This window comes from Somniosus microcephalus, chromosome 6, assembly GCF_052327205.1.
Source record: "Somniosus microcephalus isolate GS21.2 chromosome 6, FLI_Smic_1.0, whole genome shotgun sequence".
Taxonomy (NCBI): Eukaryota; Metazoa; Chordata; class Chondrichthyes; order Squaliformes; family Somniosidae; genus Somniosus; species Somniosus microcephalus.
Window position 1 is genome coordinate 35,945,697 of NC_140992.1, and position 26,496 is coordinate 35,972,192.

Genomic DNA, 26,496 nt, shown 5'->3' on the forward strand with positions numbered 1-26,496 from the left:
AGAAATTGATAGAGAAAATGGAATATGAGCACAAACTAGCACAAAATATAAAAACAGATTGTAAAAGCTTCTATAGGTATGTGAAAAGGAAAAGACTGGCGAAGGTAAATGTAGGTCCTTTACAGTCAGGCGGAAGAATTTATAATGGAGAATGAGGAAATGGCAGAGAAATTAAATAAATACTTTGTTTCTGTCTTCACGGAGGAAGACAAAAAACCTCCCAGAAATATGAGAAAACCAAGAGTGTGACGAGAATGAGGAACTTAAAGAACTTATTAGTAGTAAAAAAAGTGCTAGCAAAATTAATGGGACTAAAAGTCGATAAATCCCAAGGAGCGGATGACCTGCACCCTAGGGTTTTGAAAGAGGTGGCCATTGGAATAGTGGACGCATTGGTTGTCATCTTCCAAAATTCTATAGATTCTGGAACGGTTCCTGCAGATTGGAGGATAGCAAATTAAACCCCACTATTTAAGAAAGGAGGGAGCGAGAAAATGAGGAACTACAGACCTGTTAGATTCCAGCATTTTCCCCAACTACTGATGTGAGGCTATCATAAAGGATGCAACTGGGCACTTAGAAACTAATAGTAAGATTGGGCAGAGTCAACATGGATTTATGAAAGGGAAACCCTGTTTGATAAACCTATTGGAGTTCTTTGAGGATGTAACTAGTGGAGTAGACAAAGGGGAACCAGTAGATGTGGTGTATCTGGATTTTCAGAAGGCCTTAAATAAGGTCCCACACAAGAGGTTGGTGAACAAAATTAGGGCACATGGAATTGGGGGTAATATACTTGCATGGATTGCGAATCAGTTAACAGACAGAAAACAAAGAGTAGGGATAAACGGGTCTTTTTCAGGATGTCAGGCTGTGACTAGTGGGGTACCGCAAGGATCGGTGCTTGGGCCCCAGCTATTCAATCTATATCAATGATTTGGATGAGGGGACTAAATGTAACATTTCCAAATTTGCTGCTGATACAAAGCTAGGTGGCAGTGTCAGTTGCGAGGAGGATGTGAAGAGGCTTCAAGGGGATCTCGACAGGCTCAGTGAATGGGCGAGAACATGGCAGATGGAATATAATGTGGATAAATGTGAAGTTATCCACTTTGGTAGAAAAAACAGAAAGGCAGAGTATTTCCTAAATGGTGAAAGATTGGGGAATGCAGATGCTCAAAGGGACCTGGGTGTTCTTGTACATGAGTCGCTAAAAGTGAATGTGCAGGTGCAGCAAGCCATTAGGAAGGCAAATGGTATGCTGGCCTTCATTACAAGAGGATTTGAGTATAGGAGTAAAGAAGTCTTACTCCAATTATATAGGGCCTTGGTGAGACCACACCTGGAGTACTGTATACAATTTTGGTCTCCTTACCTAAGGAAGGATATACTTGGCATAGAGGGAGTGCAACGAAGGTTCACGAGATTGATTCCTGGGATGGCGGGACTGTCGTATGAGAAGAGATTGAGTAAACTAGGCCTGTATTCTCTTGAATTCAGAAGAATGAGAGGGGATCTCATTGAAGCATACAAAATTATTACAGGGCTTGATGGGATGGATGCTGGGAGAATGTTTCCCTTGGCTGGGGAGTCTAGAACCAGGGGCCACAGCCTCAAGATAAAGGGTAGGCCATTCAGGACTGAGATGAGAAGAACTTTCTTCACACAGAGGGTGGTGAATCTTTGGAATTCTCTACCCCAGAGGGCTGTGGAGCCTCAGTCATTGGGTATATTCAAAACAGAAGTTGATAGATTTCTGACTAGTAAGGGCATCAAGGGATATGGCGATAGGGCCAGTGAATGGAGTTGAGGCAGAAGATCAGCCATGATCTTATTGAATGGCAGAGCAGGCTCGAATGGCCTACTCCTGCTCCTTTTTCTTATGTTCTTATATGCAGAAGGAGGGATGAGATCCTGCAGGCAGATTTTAGGGAGCTAGGAAAGAGATTAAAAAGCAGGGCCTCTATGGTCGTAATCTCTGGACTAATCCTGGTGCCACGTGCGAGTGAGTATAAAAATAGGATGATGGAGCAGATGAATGCGTGGCTGGAGAGATGGTGCAGGAGGGAAGGCTTCAGATTCCTGGGGCATTGGGACCGGTTCTGGGGGAGGTGGGACCTGTGCAGCCCAGACGGGTTGCACCTCAACAGAGCCGGTACCAATATCCTCGCGGGGAGATCTGCTTGTGCTGTTGCGGAGGGTTTAAACTAAGTGGGGGTGGGGGGGTCACCAGGGTGTAGCATTAGAAAGGAGAAAAAAAGGATTGGGAGACACGGATAGCACTAAAGCAAGAAATAGTAAGGTATTAGGTGGGGTCAGACTAAGAGAACACAGGATGGTCTAAGATAGGTTTACAGTGTATGTATGTGAACGCACGAAGCATAGCAAACGAGATTGATGAGCTGCACATGCAAATAGCCACATGGTAATATGACGTTGTGGCAATAATGGAGACCTGGTTCAAAAAAGGGCAGGATTGGGTATTAAATATTCCTGGATATAAGGTGTTCAGGAAAGATGGGGGGGCGGTGGTGGGGTGGCAGTATTGGTTAAGGAGAATGTTGGTGCTGGAGAGGGAGGATGTCCTGGAGGGATCCAGGACAGAATCTATATGGCTAGAGCTAAGTAATAATAGAGGTGCCATTACACTACTAGGTGTATTCTATAGACCACCAAATAGTGGGAAAATACAGAGGAGCAAATTTGCAGGAAAATTATAGCGAGATGCAAGAACTATAGAGTAGTGATAATGGGGACTTCAGTTATCCTAGTGTAGACTGGGATAGTAATAGTGTAAAGGGCAGGGAGGGGGAAGAATTTCTGAAGTGTGTTCAGGAGAACTTTCTTGATCAGTATGTTTCCGGCTCAACGAGGAAGGAGGCATTGTTGGATGTGGTTCTGGGGAATGAAGTAGGTCAAGTGGAGCAAGTGTCAGTAGGTGAACATTTAGGGAACAGTGATCATGGTATCATAAAGTTTAGATTGGCTATGGAAAAGGACAGGGGGCAATCTAGAGTAAAAATATTTAATTGGAGGAAGGCAAATTTCAGTGGGATGAGAACGGATCTCTCCTGGGTAAATTGGAATCAAAGATTGGCAGGCAAAACTGCAGTGGAACAATGGGCTTCCTTTAAAGAGGAAATAGTTCGGGTACAGCCAAGGTACATTGCCACTGGAGGAGAAAGGTAGGGCAACTAAAGTCTGAGCTCCCTGGATGACGAAAGAGATGGCGAGTAAGACGAAGCAGAAAAAGAGTGCATATGACAGATGTCAGGTTGAGAATACATCGGAGAATCAGGCTGAATATAGAAAGTTCAGAGGAGAAGTGAAAAAGAAAGTAAGAGGGCCAAAGAGAGGGTATGAGAATAGAATGACAGCTAACATAAAAGGTAATCCAAAAGCTTGGGTTCCGCCAGGGCCACTCAGCTCCTGACCTCATTACAGCCTTGGTCCAAACATGGACAAAAGAGCTGAACTCAAGGTGAGGTGAGAGTGACTGCCCTTGACATCAAGGCAGCATTTGATTGAGTGTGGCATCAAGGAGCCCTAGCAAAACTGAAGTCAATGGGAATCAAGGGGAAAACTCTCCATTGGTTGGAATCATACCTAGCACAAAGGAAGTTGGCTGTGGTTGTTGGAGTTAATTCATCTCAATCACATGACATCACTGCAGGAGTTCCTCAGGGCAGTGTCCTAGGCCCAACCATCTTCAGCTGTTTCATCAATGACCTTCCCTCCATCATAAGGTCAGAAGTGGGGATGTTCGCTGATGATTGCACACTGTTCAGCACCATTCGAGACTCGTCAGATACTGACTCAGTCCGTGTCCATATGCAGCAAGACCTGGACAACATTCAGACTTGGGCTGACAAGTGGCAAGTAACATTCGCACCACACAAGTGCCAGGCAATGACCATCTCCAACAAGCGAGACTCTAACCATCTCCCCTTGACATTCAGTGGCATTACCATCGCTGAATCCCCCACTATCAACATCCTGGGGGTTACCATTGATCAGAAACTGAACTGGACCAGCCATATAAATACTGTGGCTACAAGAGCAGGCCAGAGGCTGGGAATTCTGCGGCGAGTGTCTCCCCTCCTGACTCCCCAAAGCCTTTCCACCATCTACAAGGCACAAGTCAGGAGTGTGATGGAATACTCTCCACTTGCCTGGATGAGTGCAGCTCCAACAACACTCAAGAAGCTCAACACCATTCAGGATAAAGCAGCCCACTTGATTGGCACTCCATCCACCTTCAACATTCACTCCCTCCGCCACCGGCGCACTGTGGCTGCAGTGTGTACCATCTACAAGATGCACTGCAGCAACTTGCCAAAGCTCCTTCAACAGCACCTTCCAAACCCGCAACCTCTACCACTTAGAAGGACAAGGGCAGCAGACGCATGGGAACATCACCACCTACAAGTTCCCCTCCAAGCCACACACCATCCTGACTTGGACCTGTATCGCCGTTCCTTCACTGTCGCTGGGCCAAAATCCTGGAACTCCCTTCCTAATAGCATTGTGGGTGTACCTACACCATATGGACTGCAGAGGTTCAAGAAGGTGGCTCACCACCATCTTCTCAAGGGCAATTAGGGATGGGCACTAAATGCAGGCCTAGCCAGCCAGCGACGCCCACATCCCATCAATGAATTTTAAAAAAAGTCGTCTTTAGTAAGAGGGGGATTGAGGCCAATTAGGGACCAAAAAGGAGACCCAAGCATGGGAGGCAGAGGGTATGGCTGAGGTGCTAAATGAGTATTTTGCATCTGTCTTTACCAAGGGAGAGGATACTGCCATAGACATAGTAAAGGAGGAGGTGGAGGAGATACTGGATGGGATAAGAATTGATAATGAGGAGGTATTAGAAAGGCTGGCTGTACTTCAAGTGGATAAGTCACCAGGACCAGATGGGATGCATCCTAGGATGCTGAGGGAAGTGAAAGAAGAAATCGCGGAGGCACTGGCCATAATCTTCCAATCCTCCTTTGAAATGGGGGTGGTGCCAGAGGACTGGAGAATTGCAAATGTTACACCCTTGTTCAAAAATGGGTGTAAAGATAAACCCAGCAACAGTTTAACCTCGATAGTGGGGAAGCTTATAGAAGCAATAAACAGGGACAACATTAACAGTCACTTGGACAAGTGTGGATTAATTAAGCAAAGCCAGCGCGGATTTGTTAAAGGCAAATCGTGTTTAACCAACTTGATCGAATTTTTTGATGAGGTAACAGAGCGGGTTGATGAGGGCAATGTGGTTGACGTGGTGTACATGGATTTCCAAAAGTAATTCGACAAAGTACCACATAACAGGCTTGCCAGCAAAGTTGAAGCCCATGGAATAAAGGGGACGGTGGCAGCATGGATACAAGATTGGCTAAGTGACAGGAAACAGAGTATCTTCCCCTCCCCTTTCAGCATTCCGTAGGGACCGCTCCCTCCGAGACACCCTAGTCCACTCCTCTATCACCCCAAACAGCCCTTCCCCTTCGCCTGGCACCTTCCCGTGCAAGTGCAGGAGATGTAACACCTGCCCCTATACCTTCCCCCTTCCCACTGTCCAGGGCCCCAAACACCCCTTCCAGGTGAAACAGCGATTTACTTGTACTTCTTGCAATCTAGTATACTGTATTCGCTGCTCACGATGCGGACTCCTCTACATTGGGGAGACCAAACGCAGATTGGGTGACCGCTTTGCGGAACACCTCCGTTCAGTCCGTAAGGGTGACCCCGAGCTTCCGGCCGCCTGTTATTTTAATTCACCGCTCCATTCCCACTCAGACCTCACCGTCCTTGGCCTCTTGTATTGTTCCATGGAAGCTCAACGTAAACTCGAGGAACAGCACCTCCTCTTCCGATTAGGCACTTTGCAGCCTTCCGGACTCAATATCGAGTTCAACAATTTCAGATCATAACCTCGGCCCCTATTACTTTTTTACTTATAATTTTTTCCACCCCTTTGTTTTGGGTCTTCCTTTCCCCCCCCCCCACCCCCCCCACCTTTCCTTTTGTTTCTCTCTCCCCTGGCAGCTGTCTCTTGCCTGCCAGTACACTTCACACCTAAATCTCAGCTGCCTTTTGTCTCCACTGGCCTATTACCATCTCGTCTGGTTTCGAATACCCTTTGTCTCTTTTACTTCTTTTGTTCGATCACAGCCCTGCCTTCGATCTATTTTCTTTTCTTTCCAGTTTTGAAAAAGGGTTTAGACCCGAAACGTCAACTCAAATTTCTCTCCACGGATGTTGCCTGACCTGAGTTTTTCCAGCATTTTCTGTTGTTATTTCGGATTGCCAGCATCTGCAGTATTTTGCTATCGTAGTAGTGGTGAACGGTTGTTTTTTGAACTGGAGGAAGGCATACAGTGGTATTCCCCAGGGTGGATGGAGAGAATGTTTCCACTTGTGGGGAAGAGCATAACTAGAGGCCATCAATATAAGATGGTCACCAAGAAATCCAATGGGGAATTCAGAAGAAACTTCTTTACCCAAAGAGTGGTGAGAATGTGGAACTCGCTACCGCAGGGAGTGGTTGAAGCGAATAGTATAGATGCATTTAAGGGGAGGCTAGATAGGCATATGAGGGAGAAGGGAATAGCGGGTTATGCTGGTAGATTTAGATGAGGAAAGACAGGAGGAGGCTCGTGTGGAGCATAAATGCCGGCATGGACTGGTTGGGCCGAATGGCCTGTTTCTGTGCTGTATATCCTATGTAATCCTATGGATGTACAGGGCACAATTTCAAAATTTGCAGATGAGACAAAACTTGGAAGTAGAATGAACAGTGAGGAGGCTAGTGATAGACTTCAAGAGGACATAGACAGGCTGGTGGAATGGGCGGACACGTGGCAAATGAAATTTAATGCATAAAAGTGTGAAGTGTTGCATTTTGGTTGAAAGAGTGAGGAGAGAAAATATAAACTAAAGGGTACAATTCTAAAGGGGGTGCATGAACAGAGAGACCTGGGGGTATATGTGCACAAATCGTTTAAGGTGGCAGGGTAGGTTGAGAAAGCAGTTAAAAAAGCATACGGGATCCTGGGCTTCATAAATAGAGGCATAGAGTACAAAAGCATGGAAATTATGATGAACATTTATAAAACACTGGTTTGGCCTCAACTAGAGTATTGTGTCCAATTCTGGGCACCGCACTTTAGGAAGGATGTGAAGGCCTTAGAGAGGGTGCAGAAAAGATTTACGAGAATGATTCCAGGGATGAGGGACTTCAGTTATGTGGATAGACTGGAGAAACTGGGGTTGTTCTCCTTAGAGTAGAGAAGATTGAGAGGAGATTTGATAGAGGTGTTCAAAATCATGAGGGGTCTGGACAGAGTAGATGGAGAGAAACTGTTCCCATTGGCAGATGGGTCGAGAACCAGAGGACACCGATTTAAAAGAACCAAAGGCGACATGAGAAAAAACGTTTTTATTCTGTGAGTGGTGAGGATCTGGAATGCACTGCCTGAAAGGATGGTGGAGGCAGACTCAATCACAGCTTTCAAAAGGGAATTGGATAAACACCTGAGAGAAAATGTGCAGGGTTATGGGGAAAAGGCAGGGGACTGGGACTAGCTGAGGTGCTCTTGCAAGGAGCCAGCATGGGTTTGACGGGCTGAATGACCACCTTCCGTGCTGTAACCATTCTATGATTCTATGTAGATAGAAACAGCCTGATTGCAGCGATGGAGGGTTGTAGAATGAAGAGACATCAATAAAAGATTAAGAATAAGAGGTTTAGGACACAGCGGGAGAAATGTTTTTCGAGGCTTGTAATGCTATGGAATGCACTACCAGAGTTAGTGATTGAAGCAGAGATCATATCAACATTTAAGAATGGATTAGAGAGATGGTCGAATGAAAGGGGAATAAAGGGATATTGGAACAGGGTGGGCACATGGGATTAGGACTACTGCTCATGTGGAAGATATACTCCCAACAGGCTGTAATTTCCATGTAAAATAAATTGGTTAATTAGAAAATTGATTTTTTTTTTCATGACTTGTGCTCAGAGTACACACCAAGTTGATGAGGCTATCTTGGCACACAGGTATTGCAGTGTTGTCTAACACGTTGACCACTAGACATATGACCAATTGGGAATCCAGATGTGATTAATTGCATTTTTGATTGGTAAATTTTAAAAAAAGTAATACACATTTGGGTACGTGATCTCAATACTGATATTTGTATAGCGTATGCATGTGTACTTTACTTTGTGTGTTTGTTAGTAAAATGGTAAGCCGAAAAGCAGAGTGCAAGTGTTTTTTGATCACTGCGTGCTTTACTTCCTTGATTACCTGCTAAAGTGGTGTGCAACACGGTTGAAAATGTTGGGACTTCAGCACCATGGAAACACCAGGAACATTGTATGCAGAGGGGAGCTTTCATTGTGGTCAGCTCAACCAGTCAGAATAGCTGCTCCAGGCCAGCAGAACTAAGCGAGACCAACCAGTAATGAACAGCACCAACCGGGCACGTCGCGGCAAAGGGCAAGCAGCATCCAACCACGTTCTGGATGGAGCGCAGGGCTGGGTCTGGCGCGTCTCGCTGTGCGAGTCAACATTCTCGGCAATCACCGATTGAAGTCGGAGCTGCTGCACTAAGATGGGCTGTGTCTGATAAATTCATGCCAGAATTCCAAACTTAGGGGAAGGGAAAAGACGGCAAAAATTCAAACTGAATGGTGGTAGATGTTTGCTAAGTAAACATACACATGAAGTACATTTACCTATAATATATGGAAGACATTACTAAAATTAGTGCATGTGGCTGAAACAGTGTCGCCGTAGCCACGCCTGTGGCTCGTCAGCGATTTTCTATTGGACAACACTGGCCTATATGTCCCGTGCCCAGGGAAAACTCGCCATAATGCAGAAAAACTGCATGCAATGGTTGGACCAGTTTCATTTTCACGCAGCATATTGAGATTTGATTTTGCTTTATTATTAATGCAGTTTGTAAACATTCTACAGGACTATTTCATCATGCATTGTACTGCACTATAGTAATCTCGGATGTAATGCTTAAGTTATCCACCAGAGGGAGACAAATGCTAAGGGATTATATTTACTAGTATTAAGGTAACATTGCATTATGGGAATGACTCATAGGATCCTCCATTTTTGCATCGTGCAGTAAGAAATAGAAGTGCATGCCTGTAGCTGTAAGAGCTCTGTTCTCTCCTAAACTGTGTCATTAAAAAGTTACGTTTTGGGTTCCTGAAGTCTCACTCATATCAGTTATTGGACCTTACCACTCGGATATCACATTTGGCGACTAGGATTAACAGATCTCAACTTGAAGAAGGGAAAATACAAGATCACTGCATCTGAATCATGGCTACTCGAGTCGGAGAGATTTCTGCTTTTGATGTTCAAAAACAAACATGGATCGAATACTGAGTGTTGCTGGAGCATTTCTTTGTGGCAAATGATATAGATGATGTGGGGAAAAGGAGAGCTATTTTGCTCACTTCCGTGGGAAGTCAGATGTATAGTTTACTGAGAAACTTATGCAGTCCTGAGAAGCCTGGAGACATTACATTTGCTAACTTAGTGGCCTTGCTGAAGGACCATTTCAATCCCAGACCGAGTGAGATTGTACAGCGTTTCAAATTTAATTCATGGAACAGGAACCTGGGAGAGTCTGTATTGGATTATGTTGCGGTGTTGAGAAAACTGGCACATGATTGCAATTACGGGAACAGTTTGAAAGACATGCTGAGAGATGGGCTGGTTTGCGGAATAATGGATGCTCGAATGCAGAGGAGATTATTGTCCGAGACTGGGCTTACATATGAAAAAGCGTTGGAACTTACTCAATTAATAGAGACAGCTAACTGTGATGTACAAGAAATACAAGGTTCAGACTGGTCTACTACAAAGCAAGTTGGAAGTCAGTTTATTGTGCACAAGTTAAATATGGGTCCGGAATCACAACGTGAGCATATAAAAGCATGTTATAGATGCAATGGAGACACCCATTCACACCCATCATAATGAAGTGTTTTGAGAGACTGGTCCTGGCTCACATCAAAGCCAGTGTTCCCACCTCTCTTGACCAACACCAGTTTGCCTATCGTGCAAACAGATCAACGGCGGATGCAATCACAACTGCCCTACACTCGGCACTGAATCACTTAGATGGTAAAGAGACCTACATCAGAATGCTGTTCATAGACTACAGCTCAGCATTCAACACTATCGTCCCCAACAAGCTGGCCACCAAACTCTTGGCCTGAACACTTCCCTCTGCAACTGGACCCTGGACTTCCTAACAAACAGACCCCAGTCTGTCAAATTAGGTAACCACACCTCCCCCCCCCCCCCCCCCCCAAACCCTGAACACGGGGGCCCCACAAGGATGTGTGCTGAGCCCCCATCTCTACTCCCTCTTCACCCACGACTGTGTGGCTGTTCATGGTTCCAACACCATCATCAAGTTTGCGGATGATACCACGGTAGTAGGCCAGATCACCAACAACGATGTGTCAGTCTACAGGGAGGAGGTCCAGCATCTCGTGAAGTGGTGCGCCGATAACAACCTGGCCCTTAACATCAAGAAAACCAAAGAAATCATTGTGGACTTCAGGAAGTCTAAAGGCGGAAGTCACACCACCATCCACATCCATGGGGCTGTGGTGGAAAGGGTGGACAGCTTTAAGTTCCTCGGAGTCCACATCACGGAAGACCTCTCCTGGTCCCTCAATACCTCCTCTCTGGTGAAGAAGGCCCAGCAGCGCCTATATTTCCTAAGGAGGCTGAAGGGATGTAACCTGTCACCCCTGATCCTCTCTAACTTTTACCGCTGCACAATAGAGAGCATCCTGACGAACTGTATCACAGTATGGTATGGCAGCTGTAGCTACTATGACCGGAAAGCCCTGCAGCGGGTAGTCAAAACTGCCCAACGCATTACCGGCACCCGGCTACCGACCATAGAGCACATATACCAGAAACGCTGTTTACGGAGGTCACAGACCATCATTAAAGACCCTACCCACCCCAGCCACAGTCTGTTCGCCCTCCTGCCATCTGGGAGACGCTACAGATGCATTCGCACCCGTACGACCAGATTTAGGAACAGCTTCTTTCCCAGGGCTGTCATCCTACTGAACTCCACAAATAAACTCTCAAGCCTGCACATCTACCAATGCACTTTATTATGGTTATGTTTATGTTAATGTATTACAAGCCAAATGTATGTTGAATGTTTAAATGTCTTAATCTAAATGTACACTCTCTGGAGCCGCAAGCCTACATTTCATTGTACTGCACTTGTGCACTAACAATGACAATAAAAGTTGATTTGATTTGATTTGATCACCTGGCAAGGGAATGCAGGTTTCTGGAGGAAAAGTGCCACAAGTGTGGGAAAAAAGGACATATAAAACGTGCATGCAGCTAAGATTTATGTCGACAAGGAGGCACTGCCAAGATTTTTTAAACAACGACCTGTGCCTTATGCCATGAAACCGAAGGTAGAGGCTGAGCTTGACCGTCTTTTGAGGGAGAACATTCTGGAACCCGTGAAATGTTCAGAATGGGCAGCTCCCATTGTACCTGTTTTAAAACCAGACAATTCAGTAAGAATCTGTGGAGATTATAAATTGACTGTAAATAGGGTGTCTAAAACTAGAACAGTATCCTCTTCCAAAAACTGAGGATCTTTTTGCAAACCTGGCTGGAGGGAAGAAATTCACGAAGCTGGATATGAGTTATGCATACTTGCAGATTACGCTAGATGAGGAATCCAAGAAGTATGTAACCATAAATACACACAAGGGTTTGTTTACCTATAACCGCTTGCCATTTGGTGTCTCATCTAGTTCAGCTATCTTCCAGAGAACAATCGAGCGTGTACTGCAAGGGATTCCACATGTTTCGATCTATCTGGATGATATTCTGGTGACGGGAAGAACCGACCAGGAGCATCTGAGCACTCTGAGAGAGGTACTTCAAAGATTGGATAAGGCTGGGTTACGGCTCAAGAGGAGTAAGTGTACTTTCCTGGGGAATGAGGCCGTGTTCCTGGGACACAGAGTGGACGCCACAGGGCTCCATCCAGTCAAGGAGAAGGTAAAAGCACTGCAGGAGGCCCCAGATCCTACAAATGTGACTGACTATAAAGCCGGGGAGTTGATTTTCGCCAAGATGAAGGGTTATCCTCACTGGCCTGCCAGGATTGATGATTTTGCTGATGGAGCAGTAAAATCTTCAACAAATAAATATCCCATTTTCTTCTTTGGAACTCATGAGACCGCCTATTTGGGTCCACGAGACATTTATCCATATGAAGAAAACAAGGAGAAGTACGGGAAGCCCAACAAAAGAAAGGGTTTCAACGAAGGACTGTGGGAAGTTGAAAATAATCCAACCGTCAAATTTCTGGGACAACAGGGTTCTGATAAACGAGCTCGCAAGTTGTCAACTGACAAAGATACTGACCAGACAAAAGGAAATTGAACTGGAGGTTCCAGAGGAAATGTTGGAGGACAAGTTGGTCCCCAGTTATCCAAATGCACTGGTGGTACCAGCACCACGAACAGAGACAGTTATACCTGGACCCCTTAATCAAGAGGAAACCATCGTAGCAGAGTCAGATATTCTTGAGTACTGCTCAGGAGCAGCAGGTGGCTCTACCACAACCAAGCAGGGACTTGATTGTAAGATGTTCAACAAGGACTCACAAGCCGCCAGAGAGATTGATCACGACCTGCTAGATTCGTTCAGGATGGACTATCGTTAAAGGAGTTTCCTTATGGACTTTTTAAGAATGTTGTTAAGAATTATTGTAACTTAAGAGGGGGGGATATAGTAATCTCGGATGTAATGCTTAAGTTATCCACCAGAGGGAGACAAATGCTAAGGGATTATATTTACTAGTATTATGGTAACATTGCATTATGGGAATGACTCATAGGATCCTCCATTTTTGCATCGTGCAGTAAGAAATAGAAGTGCATGCCTGTAGCCGTAAGCTCTGTTCTCTCCTAAACTGTGTAATTAAAAAGTTAAGTTTTGGGTTCTTGAAGTCTCACTTATATCAGTTATTGGACCTTACCACTCGGATATCACATGCACATTTGTTTTTTAATGGATTGGGGTGTTGGAGGGGCCTTAATGATCCTGCCCAAGGCCCTGAGAATTCTTAATCTGGCTCTGTTAGTACAGTAGTTTGAAACGCCATTTTGCTGTGATAGAGGGGTAAGGTATGAGATTGCACAATTCCTAATTTGTCGTCCTATTGTGTGAGGGTGCAATAATTTCCCCACTCTGGAAAAGTGAAAATGAAGCAGTTGTCATTTTTGACTATACCTGTGCACCTCTGAGCTCTGGTGACATTCGCAGGCGCCTCAGAACAAGCTATCCTATCAGCTAGGAATACTGTATGCGTTGGGCATAGTAAAGGGCTGGCGGAGAAAGTAAATAAAGTTAATTATTTCCTTAGTGATATTTGAAGATGTGACTGAGCTTAAAGTAGTTTTCTGCAGAACCGAACCGATTAAGCACCTTATAACTGTATCTAGTATTTTAAAAACCGAATGTTCATATGTTCACACAGTGCTGGCTGGGTCTTCTGGTGCAACACTGGGCATAACTATCCTGCTGGGGAAGATATAATAGCCATAGGTCACAATTTAGGAAATTCTTAAAGCTGGCGAATGAACATTAGCAGAAGTGTCATCTGATGCTTTGAAGATGGTCCAGGGTGTGCAGATCAGTAATGAATGTGAAGATGGGATCACATTCTATTAAAATAAGAGCATAAACTACTTGCATCAGAGAAATTCTACTATGAGCTTCAGAGCAATGGCTAAATGTTATATGTGAAGAGTTAACTACCATAGTCTTGAATACTTTGATTTTTCCCTCCTGCTCTTGACTGTGCTACACCTCTGTCCTTTGTGTTGATCGTATCATGCTACACGTCTGCCCTTTATATAGATATCATTAGGCAATCTCACCATTCAAAAAGAACTTTGAACCGAGTGGCTGACACCCTCTTAATTGATTATATATCAATACAGATGAAAATTACTCATTGTTGGAATAAGTGTCCTACTGAGCATTGGTACTTATGGAAAAGAAAACCATGGCTGGCTTGCTGAGGCGTTTTTGTGTACTACTTGCTAGGTTGCTGTATCAATGCTATTGCGTATGAATTGCATGTAAATGATGGTTTGTACAGTTTTTTGGTGAGCTTTTAATTAAATACCTGTTGGATTTGACTTTACCATTTAGTATTTTATTAATAAAGGAATTGCCTTTGAATTCTAAATCTGTTCCATGCTACAGATTGGAAGATTTGGGGTTGAACACCAGCCATAGTTGGTATCTCATCAGAATTCTGAGGCAGAATGTTGAAATCTATAGCTCTGCAGTCAATGCAGAATTTTGACGAGTTTGTTCTGATTACTACTTTATTCTAATGCCTTAAATGAGTCACATTGTTTTCTAGTTTCGCAAGAATATAGAATGAAGAAAGACAGACTTGCATTTATATAGCGCCTTTCATGACCACTGGACGTCCCAAAGCACTTTACAGCCAATGAAGTACTTTTGGAGTGTAGTCACTGTTGTAATGTGAGAAATGCAGCAGCCAATTTGCCCACAGCAAGCTTCCACAAACAGCAATGTGATAATGACCAGATAATCTGTGTTTGTTATGTTGATTGAGGGATAAATATTGGCCAGGACACCAGGGATAACTCCCCTGCTCTTGTTCGAAATAGTTTCATGGGATCTTTTACGTCCACCTGAGAGCAGATGGGGCTTCAGTTTAACCTCTCTTCCAAAAGACGGCACCTCCAACAGTGCAGCACTCCCTCGGCACTGCACTGGAGTATCAGCCTAGCGTTTTGTGCTTGGTTCTCTGGAGTGGAACTTGAACCCACAACCTTGTGACTGAGGTGAGAGTGCTACCCACTGAACCACAGCTGACATGCCGAGCCACAGCTGACTCCTGCTCGACCTTTATAATTATTTATGGACTTAGTAAAATTTTGATATTGCAAAATGCACTTGATTACATGCACGTTACCTATAGGAGTGGCCAAGTGTGCAGTAAAACTGGTAAAATGCATCTGGTACTTGCGCAATTCCGTGATCATTTGTGACCAGATCAGCTCGTCTATTGAACAGGCTACAGCAGTGTCCTCCTGCACGTCAGATTTAAAAGGTGAACATTACCATCTATACCTATTTCCAAATTAAAGAATTGCAAACCTGCTTTTTGAATTTTTAAATCTGACATCTGAGGACTGTCTTGGTGAATTTATTGGGGTCAAGACCGATATCGGGTTCCCGAACATTGGATTTGTAGTATTAACCATTACGCCATCATTAAATTATTGAGTTGATTCATCTCCCTCATGATGTTGGAATAACTAACTCCCAGCCAGTTTCTGGTACAAGTACTGTACAGTGGTTAACCCAAACAGCAGAAGGAAAAGGATATTAAATGGATTGTAATTCCTTCAGTGCATTGGTTTAGAAAGGTGGTCCTGATGGCGAGGCCCCTTGAAATAAATTGTAATTTATTGATTACTTTGTATGTAATGTCTTTCGGAAGGTAAAGCACTATTTTGGGAGAAGTGGTGAGATGAGTGCAATGTTGCATGTCAAGAGATGAAGTGACCTCATTTTGTGTGGAGTTTAGTGTTTAACCTCAAGCATATGGCAGGAAGGAAGTGAATGTAATTGATGTCAAAGAGCAAAGAATTATAAATTTTGGTGTGACATGGTTCAGCATTGCTTGGTTTTAATCGTTCGAGGAATATGATTTATTTTCTTCGTACTGTTTTTGTTTTTAAATGTACTGAAATTTTGCAGTTGCTCTCTTGACCTGAGCTCCTCGTACCGTGCCTTTGTACTAACTGAAATTGGAGGAAACGGATTGCGTTGGAGGCATGTCGGTCTGTGTACAGGTTAGCTTAAATCTCCAGTAATCAAACTTGTGTAGGTGAGAAGTAAACAGACTGTTGCTGTGTCAAAGTTCTGTTGTGAAAGCTCAAGGGAAATTTAGTCTCGAGAAATGTTTGGAGAAGGGAGGCTAGCGAATAAAGGGAGTTCATCAACCAAACCTATGTCCGTCATGGACACATAATGAAGTTCTGCTTCGCTGTAATGCAGTAGTATGATTATGTGTCTCTAAAGTGCCTTGATGGTTTTTTTCCCCTACTTTCATAGCATTATATAAATGCAAGTTGTTGTATGGCTCAACCTCCTATCCTTCTGTGCGGATGTGAACTTGTGTGTCAACTACGTGGAGTGTACTAGAAATGAAATACAGGAAATTCTCTCTTAACCGGCAAAATTCAGGTAAGTTTTACTGTATATTAGTGGCCATGTAACCGGGGTTCCTGGCTCTGTGGCCGTGTAACCGGGGTTCCTGCACCTGTGGCCGTGCAACAGGGACTCCTGGATCTGTGGCCGTGTAACCGGGACTCCTGCACCTGTGGCCGTGTACGGGGCTCTCGTACCTTGGTAAGTATACCTCTCTGTAATCCGGACTTTTTGATCAACCGGCACCACGCCGGTCTGCTCAGTGCTGGATAAAAAAGAGTTTCCTGTAAGTGGTGTTCACAGCCATTTTTTTGACGGGGATTGTGAAAGGAAGCACATTCAGGTTTGCATTGTTGTGGGGGCGGTTCTACTTTCTCTCCCCTGACATTGATTATTCTACGATTGGTATTTTCACAAAGCTGAGGAACTGAAAATTTCCAAGTGTCTTATGATTGTGAGCCTAAGCTGAGGGATATTGGTGCTGTGTTTGAAATATTATCTCACTCTTTGGACCCAGGGCCAGCATTTCCAGGATGAGAAATAGTTGCAGAGTTAACTTTAAATTGCTCCAAAGTGTGCCTTCATTTTCTACACTAGATATCCTTGTGGCTTTTAAGGCCACCTACTTAATGTTTTATGTTGAATTATGGATAGCTTTGTGTTGTAAACAAACATCCATTCTGAACTGAACTGACACTACCCAGTTCATTTTCTGTATAATTTTTACAACAGGCAGGGAATCAACACTTTTATCCCATCGGCATGTGCTGGATTTGAACTTGGTGCCACATGTGAAAGACTGCTGTTTAACCCTCCACCACCGAGTCTCCTCCTCATAAGTTGCATTCGTAATTCTCCTCCAATTGGAACATTTCCCTTTGACTTTTATGCTATATCCTTTTTACTAAAGGGTTAATTGTCTTGTATCTGATTGTCCTTGAATCATTCTTAAACTCCCATGTAATCTCTTATTTTCAGTTAAGAAACTTGTAGACCAGATCATTTTGCAACGCTAACTGTGCGAATAATTTACTATGGAATTAATTCTGTAATCAGGAATAGTTACTGTACTCTCAAAATAGTTGCTCATGTTAGCAACCCATGTGTCACTAATCAGTCCCATTTTGATGTTATTCACACCTGAACTATCTGTGCTAAGATATATTAGCATTCTGTAGAGGAACTGCTTGTATTGACTTAAGATTTATGTACCCTCATTTAGGTACAGTTTGTAAAAATATTTTGATATAAAATAGAAATTTTATTTCCCAAGACGCAGCTTTTCCGTTCCCCTTGGTTACTAGAGTGCTCTATAGGCCAGAGCAGTGCCTGGCTGGTGATTGGTCGGAACATGCAGGTGCATTCTGTTCAACTTGCCCACCTTCAAAATGGCAGCTCTGGCCAAGATAACTAGAGCAGTACTGTGTGTAAGGTTTTCCCCCTCTCAATACTCATTCGCGCTGCATACACACGTGTGCATTAACCTTTTTGTACATTTGTTGGTAAGATGAAAAGCAGTGTATGAATGTTTTATGATCGTTGTATGTGCTTGGTTACTGAATGGTGATAGAACTTAAGTAAAATACATATGTGAAGTACATTTACATGTATTGAGTGTGTGTAAGCGTTTTCTACTAAAATTAATGCACTTTTGACTAGGCAGCAATTACCGTTGGACAACACTGTGCAGAAGCAATTCTTCTCAAACTGGCTTTAGGATTGTTGCTGTCCCATTAAAGAATGTTAATACACAGCTGGTGGTATGGTTGTGATGAGAAAGGGAATGCTAACTAATGTGTATGTTGGAGTGGCCAGTATAGTTTTTACACTTTTAACTTTGAATAATTTCAAAAATTGTGGTGTTATTAAACTCAGGTCATTATTCAGGATTGCTGAATTCATAGTCCATGGGAATAACTGAGGACAGTTAAAAGGTTGAAGGAATGTCTTTGTGCAAACAAAATACATTTATTTAAAAAAAAATGTTAATTGGAACCGTAGAAATTTCACAAACCTTACATTTACCAGCAAAATGATACTCCCTATTTTCATGACGATGGCAATGAATTGTGAGTTGAACAGATGATTGTATCAATGAACCAATCCTTTGAGAATGGGAGTGATTTCCAAATTGGAGTGGTATATTCATGGTCTGGATATTGTTGAGATTTCTGGTAATTATTTAGTTTTGGAGCTAATATTATGGGTGCATGTATTTAAAATTCTTTCTCTATCTTTGTTAACGTCTCATTTTTCTTCACTACTTCTTCTGTTTTTACAGAAGTATCGTTATCAAGATGACGATGCATCTCCACAAGAACACAGCTCTCCGCAGATTAGCAATGAGGTGAAAGGCCCGGAGCTTGTACATGTGTCGGAGAAGAATCTGTCTCAGATTGAGAATATTCATGGTTTTGTTTCTCAGTCACATATATCCCCGATGAAGGTAAGAGACTCTGCATCCTGCAAGCCAGCAACGTGGCAATTGTTTATCAAAGCTAACTGACATTTAACACTCAACTAATCAGACTAACATTCTTTAACTTTGCTGCAGTATAATGTGTATTTAGTTTAGAATCATATTTTTAATGAACCTGTAAAGTGTATTTACACTCAAAGTGCAGGAGATTGTGGTGTTGGATTGCCACCTCTGTCTAATACTGTAAACTTCTAAAAGTTTTTTAAAGCTTTTTACAACTGATACATGGAAGCAATATTGAAAATATTGGCACTGTCGCAGACTTGGAGGTTGCTGCAGTGCGCATCTTGCTATGGTGGCGAAGTGGTTATTGCAGACTTTTCAGAGCAGCCTATTCTGCTTGAGGCGAGATGACAGGAAGCCTCTTTGTAGCAGGTGCGTAAGTGGGGCACTGTCCTGAATTCTGCATTTACTGGAACCATGTTATGGTCCAGGGTGGGAGAGTCACTTGTTTGGTATTGCGAAGGCAACTTTTGCCTTTCCAATCAGTATTGCTACAAAATTAGACAATTAAAAAAAAAAACCTTGAGGTCTGGGCACCTTGATTGTATTGTAGCAGGAATTTAGTTGGACCATAGAATATGCTGTAATGTAGGTTTGACATAATACAGTAAAGTTATTTATTGAGATTATTAAATTGGATCTATGTGGTAAAGACTGGATCTTAGGAGAAAGTTGTGAAAATGATTAGTTTTAAAAGCTTTACTTACATCAGAGGTGGGAAAATCCCATTGAAACCTGGCTTGCAATCTGCAGTCCTGCTAATCAACAAGTGAAGCACCAACCAGTTTATAAACTTCTGGACATTAATAAATTCTAATTTACAGTTTGTTGGTTTCCAAATCTACTTCAAACCAATTTAGAATCCTCAATTGAATTGAGATTCAGCAGAGTTCTTCTGCATGTGTCTTTAAAGAGGTGGCACAGAATTTCTTCTTTATAAATTCACTTTTTTAACATCTGTTTTGACAGCCCCTCGAGTCTTTAGATGTTAATATTACATGGGATGTCTGCTCAAATCATTACAAACTCCAGGATGTTGGCTTTGAACATTTTAATGGTTTATATGCTGAAGCTTTTAGTTGTTTCCTGTCTTGAAGACTGAAGACTTTAAAACTAGTCAGGCATGTTATCCATGATGTATTTTTTATTTTCTCTCTTACCCAATGTTCCTGTAATAGGCATCATTTTATGTGCCAGCAGGTAGTTAGCTTGCTGCCTCTGCCAGTTTCAGTTTCTAACTGGTTAAGTGCTGCCTGAGCGCTACCAGCGACTGCTGGTCCATCCATTTCTCCTCTTCTACTTCAGATCTGAAGTATCCAATCTGACTTGGCCATTTGGTTCAATACGATTTAAAAATCTGGGCCAGATGTTCAGTTGCAAGCAGTAGTGTGTTTACCACTGGTACACCTTCTCCCAAGTCATGCTACAGACATAGATATTGACGTCGTTAATCTGAAACCACGCAGGCCAATTTTCTTAGGTTTTGACCATGTTCAATGAATGAATGCACAGGTTTCGTAAGTAGTAGTTGAGGGTTGTGCTTGGCTTTTCCACTCACCATTTTAATTATAGACAAATCAAAAAGCTGCCATCGCATCAAATTGCAGTTGAGCCCCACCCCTTGAGGAATATGCTGCATGCTTCAGTTGGTGGTTGTTTATACATGCGCTTAAGGATTGTAGTGAAGAAATTTTTGGCAGCAGTTAAACTCTTAACTGTAAATGCTCGATACAAATTCCAGTCTGCCATATATATTTCCTGTGAATTCAATCGCTTAAGAGCTAACTTTTTCAGTAGTAGCATTTTTAACTTGCTTTACGCCAAGATCCTCCAGGGAGACGGTCAGAAATCCTGCAATTTGACAGCTGGCCTATACTGTAGTTAATTTCCTTTTTAAACAAACCTTCCTAGACTGTATATGTGTTCTCGTTGGCCTGAATGGATTATAATTTTGGCTTTTATTAGAGAATTTCTGTTTCTCATTGAACGGCCGATGGAAAAGGTTGACAATTGGTATTAAAGGTCAACTTATTTAAAAAAATTAAAAAAATAAAAATTGATTCGTTGTATGACATTCATGAAGGAGTCATGAAAGCATCAGGATTCATGCTTCGAGAAACAGTGACCTCTCAATTGTGATGCAAAGTGTTCCAGAAATGAAATGAAGCTACTACCTTATTTGGTGATCCTCAGGCAGAATATCAATAGAGTTATGTTCTGGAAAGCAGCTCAGCAGACACAAAGCATCAGCGAGCAGAACTCTTAAGTGTTGAGAAATTCTGTGTCTTGGGCATAAATTCCAACTGCATCTTTGCAGTTGAAGGGGAGCTGCAGGATTTCAGCCGCAGATTTCACTTGGCTTCAGAGAAGCTGCCTCTGCCTTATGTCGCCCACCGGGATGCACTTGAGCACATTCCATGCTTTGGCAATATGTACCTTGACATTCTGGAGGCACAGTGGAACTGTTGGGGATGTTCTACATTCATAATGAGCTTATTGACGTGAGCGAGACTAATGACTTTACTGGCATCTCTATGCACTTCCCCAAGACCTTTCAGGAAGGACTTTACCTCTTTCAGCTGTTGATGTTTGACATTTGTAGTAACATGCATATGATGAGCTGGTCTTGTATTGAGATCTGGCTTGACATTTAGTTTTATTTCTTGTGCCTATTTTGCCATGAGTGAGGTTGAATCCGTACTGATAGCTGTCACTTGCTCCCACATCAGACTATATTGCACCGTAATGTTAATGTAGCTGCTCACTACCTTGCTGCTTGTGGATGACTGGAACCAATGTTAGCACAAACCAGTACAGAATTCTTTGCCATACAATCTTAGAAACAGAGCAGGATGACAAGAGCAGAGTGATCCAAATCATCGAGATTCACCAAACGCCATGCTTGACATGTGTTCCTTGTTGACAGAGTTCACCGGCAGTTTGATATTCTATGCTTTCAACTTGAAAGAACCAAAATTCATATGGAAGTGCTGTCACAAATTGGAAAATTTGTGCTAGTATATCAATACAGGAAACTTTCTTTTATCCGGCACGGACGGGACCGACGTGGTGCTGGTTCATCAAAAATTCCGGATAACAGAACGCTATAGTAAAAGATACGGAGCTGAGAGCTCCATATAAAGCAACAAACCCTGTTGCTTAGCAACAGGTTCAAAACAATGGCCACAAGTTGCAAGCGTCTCTGTAGCTTAGCAACAGCTGCAGCCAAAGCCTTGCACAGCAACACATGGAGCAAGGCAAGTAATAAGTTACCTGAACCTACTCCTGAATTTTGCCAGTTAACCGACATTTCCGGTTATTTCGGGGCCGGTTAATCGAAAGTTTCCTGTATATGGGCCCAGAATGTGCGGTCAGCAGTGAAGCGAAGGTGTTCGCGGCCTCGAAATACTCTTCACACAAGGTTTTCCGACCTTCAATTCAAATCAACGGAAGTTAATGGTTATTCCCTTGTGCGAACTGCTGTGATGTCAACAGGCTATCTAAGCAGCCAATCAAAAGGCAGAATTCGCTCTCCGCGAACAAGGAAGTCAGTAAACTCTTAAAATTCTAACTTTTAAAATGGTTAGAGAGAGAAAAAGAAAGATTGTAGCTCTCGCATGGGGAAAAGGCAAACCTGAAATAAAGATGGACAAAATTTTTTAAAAAATGTTAAACATTTTTTGGAAAGTTTCTTAATTAAAATGGACAAATTTCACACTGCACAAAATTTAAATAAGTTTTCCAGCCCCTTAACATTGATTTAGAAGTAATAACACTGTCAAAACCCCAGTTACACTTAATCCCTTTGGTTCTAACTTTCAGTGGGGAATTTTAGTGTACTTACTGCGGAAGAGCCGATGTTTTTGTCAGTTTCAATGATTTGACTGATTGCACAGATTGCCGGCTCTGTGGGGGGTGAGGAGGCACAGTGCATGTTTCAGAGCTGTCAGTGACTAACCACAACTTTGGGATATCTGCATGCGCCAAATCCTGAAGTGGCGGTCAGTTTCAAAGGCGGAATGATGGCGAACGCTGCCAGTTCACGGTCATCCCGACTGCAAATTCCGGGCCATGATTTAAAAAAAAAAATCAGTATTCAGTAGATTGGTTGTTCGTACTCGAAGAGCTCAAGTATCACTCTTGGATTAGCATAATTAGCTAACTCTCTGAACATCATGAATTGTCCTCAACAGTGTGAAAACTTGTATCTTGTTACAGCTAACAATTTACATAAGAACATAAGAAGTAGGAGCAGGAGTAGGCCATACGGCCCCTCGGGCCTGCTCCGCCATTCTGTAGGATCATGGCTGATCCGAATCTAGACTCGCGTCCACTTCCCTGCCCTCTCCCCGTAACCCCTAATTCCCTTATCTGCTAGGAAACTGTCTATCTCCATTTTAAATTTATTTAATGTTGCAGCTTCCACAGCTCTCTGGGGTAGCAAATTCCATAGATTTACTACCCTCTGAGTGAAGAAGTTTCTCCTCATCTCAGTTTTGAAAGGGCAGCCCCTTATTCTAAGATTATGCCCCCTAGTTCTAGTCTCACCCATCAGTGGAAACATCCTCACCGCATCCACCCGATCAAGCCCCCTCACAATCTTTATATGTTTCGATAAGATCGCCTCTCATTCTTCTGAATTGCAATGAGTAGAGGCCCAACCTACTCAACCTTTCCTCATACGTCAACCGCCTCATCTCTGGAATCAACCGAGTGAACCTTCTCGAGAGCAAGTATATCTTTTCTTAAATATGGAAACCAAAACTGCACGCAGTATTCCAGGTGTGGCCTCCCCAATACCCTGTATAACTGCAGCAAGACTTCCCTGTTTTTATACTCCATTCCCCTTGCAATAAAAGCCAAGATTCCATTGGCCTTCCTGATCATCTGCTGCACCTGCATACTAACTTTTTGTGTTTCATGCACCAGGACCCCCAGATCCCTTTTGTACTGTAGCACTTTGCAGTTTCTCTCCATTTAGATAATAATTTGCTCTGATTTTTTTCTGCCAAAATGCATAACCTCACACTTTCCAATATTATATTCCATCTGCCCACTCACTTAGCCTGTCTATGTCCTTTTGCAGGTTTTTTATGTCCTCCTCACTCACTGCTTTCCCTCCCATCTTTGTATCGTCGGCAAACTTGGATATGTTGCACTCGGTCCCTTCCTCCAAATCGTTAATATAGATTGTAAAGAGTTGGGGTCCCAGCACTGACCCCTGCGGAACACCACTAGTTACTGATTGCCATCCTGAGAATGAACCATTTATCCCAACTCTCTGTTTTCTGCTAGATAGCCAATCTTCCACCCATGCCAGTATATTACCCCCAATCCCGTGATTTTTTATCTTGATCAGTAATCTTTTGTGTGGCACCTTGTCAAATGCCTTTTGGAAGTCCAAATACACTACATCCACTGGTTCCCCTTTATCCACCCTGTATGTTACGTCCTCAAACAATTCGAGCAAATTTGTCAAACATGACTTCCCCTTCATAAAACCATGCTGACTCTGTCCTATTAAATTATGTTTATCCAAATGCTCTGTTACTGTTTCCTTAATAATGGACTCCAACATTTTGCCAACCAGAGATGTTAGGCTAGCTGGTCTATAGTTTCCAGCTTTTTGTCTACTTCCCTTCTTAAATAAGGGTGTTACATTAGCAGTTTTCCAATCTGCTGGGACCTTTCCTGAGTCCAGGGAGTTTTGGAAAATAATCACCAATGCATCCATAATCCCTACTGCCACTTCTCTCAAGACCCTAGGATGTAGGCCATCAGGTCCGGGGGATTTATCCGCCTTAAGTCGCATTATTTTACCGAGTACCATCTCCTTAGTGATTTTAATCGTGTTTAGCTCCTCCTCTCCCCCCCCCCCCCCCCCCCCATTGCCCCCTGTTTGTCCAGTGTTGGGATATTTTTAGTGTCCTCTACTGTAAAGACTGATACAAAATATTTGTGCCTGGAGCATTGTTTATAAAAAGCTTACAAATAGAAAAGTGCGTGAAATAAATGTAAAAAAAAAAATCAGATCTGTTTGTCTTCTCAGCAACCTACCTTCAAATTGATGTAGCCATGTCAGCTAATCAACGAACTACCTTGTCAATTGTATACGATCTGCAAGCCAGTCAAACTTGACTGCTGAGGACAATCTTCAAAGTTATTTTGCTTCAAAGGAATTCGAAGTATTAATAAGCATTTCAGTTTCAATGCATGGAGCTTGATAAGCAGGTGCATTACCTATTACAAGTGATAGTCATTTCAAGAGTTTTCCTGAAGGAGCTAGGAGAAGAACAGACTCTTAAACAGCCATTCTAGGTGCATATATTGTAAATTACTTCATATTTGTCCCTATCTTCACTTCTGTAAACTATATAATGGAAAATAAATTCAATTAGAAGTTTATACTTGTGTAAAGTGGGTCTAGCTTTTGATATTCTGCCTTCTAGATTGGTGGGGACACAGTGAGACACTTCAGTAAATTCTGATATTGTCAAATTTTGTATTTGTTGGGAAAAAACAGCAAATACTGGGAATACGCAACCAACCTGAAAAGTGATGAGATGGATTTAGATTGAGATGTACACTTTTGGTCCAAGAGGGAAATTTGAATCTGCTTATTTAACCACTAATGCGTACCAGTGGACCGCCAAGCTCGTGTGACAAGCCGCCTTGAGCATGGCAAAGACAGTTGCAGAGATGCATTTGTGTTAGTTAAATCATTGGATTTAAATTCAACATGATCAAGACCTGCCATGGTTCATGGGACAGCTCCCTGCAGGTGCAATTTGATTTAGCTACAATGGAAATATATAGTCAAGTAGGTCAGCAACTGCCAAGTTCCAGTAACGTGCTCACCCTGGTCCTGAGTGCAACAAAGATTGCGCCCCCAATATTAATATTGGGAGAGTACCTGCTCATACAAAGTCAGTGCCTTTGCTGAGTAGATTTGAGGTAACTTTTGATTAATATTCTCGTCAGGGTTTGACACCAATGGTTTTACAGGTGACTGGGTGAATAAGGCTTGGTTTAGGATATGACAGAGTTTTGGATAGATTAATGTTGGTAGAGGTTATTATTAAAAGAAATGATAGTGAAGTCATGACTGAAACCTGAGGTAGACGAATCACCAAAGACTTGATAGTTTTCATCTGAGAATCCTGAATGGAGCTAGGGGAAAAAGTAGCAGACACTCTCCACAGAATTTTGGAAAATTATAGGCAAAGAAAAATTGTGACATGATTGGAGAATGGCAAATGTGATTTCTCCTTTTCAAAAAATGAGAGACTGGGACAAACCAGGAAATTATAAGCCTTTGGTCTTCCTTCTGTTGCTGATGAACTGCTGGAATCTATAATTCTGGATGAAATTGTTAAGCACTTAGGGAAACATGAGTTAATTGGTGCCATTCAACACAGGTTTCTAAACGGCAGGCTTTGCTTAACCTACCTTTGAAGAAAGAGAGGATAGAGACAATGCAGTGGCGTTTCTTTATATGGATTTTCAAAAAGCATAAGCGATTTATGGCAAAGGTGATGGTGCATGAAATTACCCGTAATGTGGCCACAGCGATAGATGATTGGAGAGCAGAACGCGAAAGGTAGGGATAAAGGATGTTTCTTGGAATGGAAAGTGTGGCGAGTGTTTCACAAGGGCTACGTTGAGGCAGTTCTTATTTACATACATAAATGATCGGGATTTAAGCATTAAGAAAACAATACAAAA

At 42.7% G+C, this 26,496-nt stretch overlaps 1 protein-coding gene across 21 annotated transcripts in view; it reads left to right on the top strand.

The window, feature by feature from the left end:
- LOC147115607 (disks large homolog 1) overlaps positions 1-26,496 on the top strand; it is a 439,472-nt gene that overhangs the window by 142,478 nt on the left and 270,498 nt on the right. For all 21 annotated transcript variants that reach the window (XR_015078647.1, XM_085989989.1, XM_085989992.1 and 18 more), the window contains one exon: positions 18,571-18,735. Coding sequence is in view for 20 of the 21 variants with exons in the window: in XM_085989989.1 (XP_085846115.1) it covers positions 18,571-18,735 (165 nt within the window). In the remaining variant the exon portion in view is untranslated. The remainder of the gene's footprint in view (positions 1-18,570; positions 18,736-26,496) is intronic.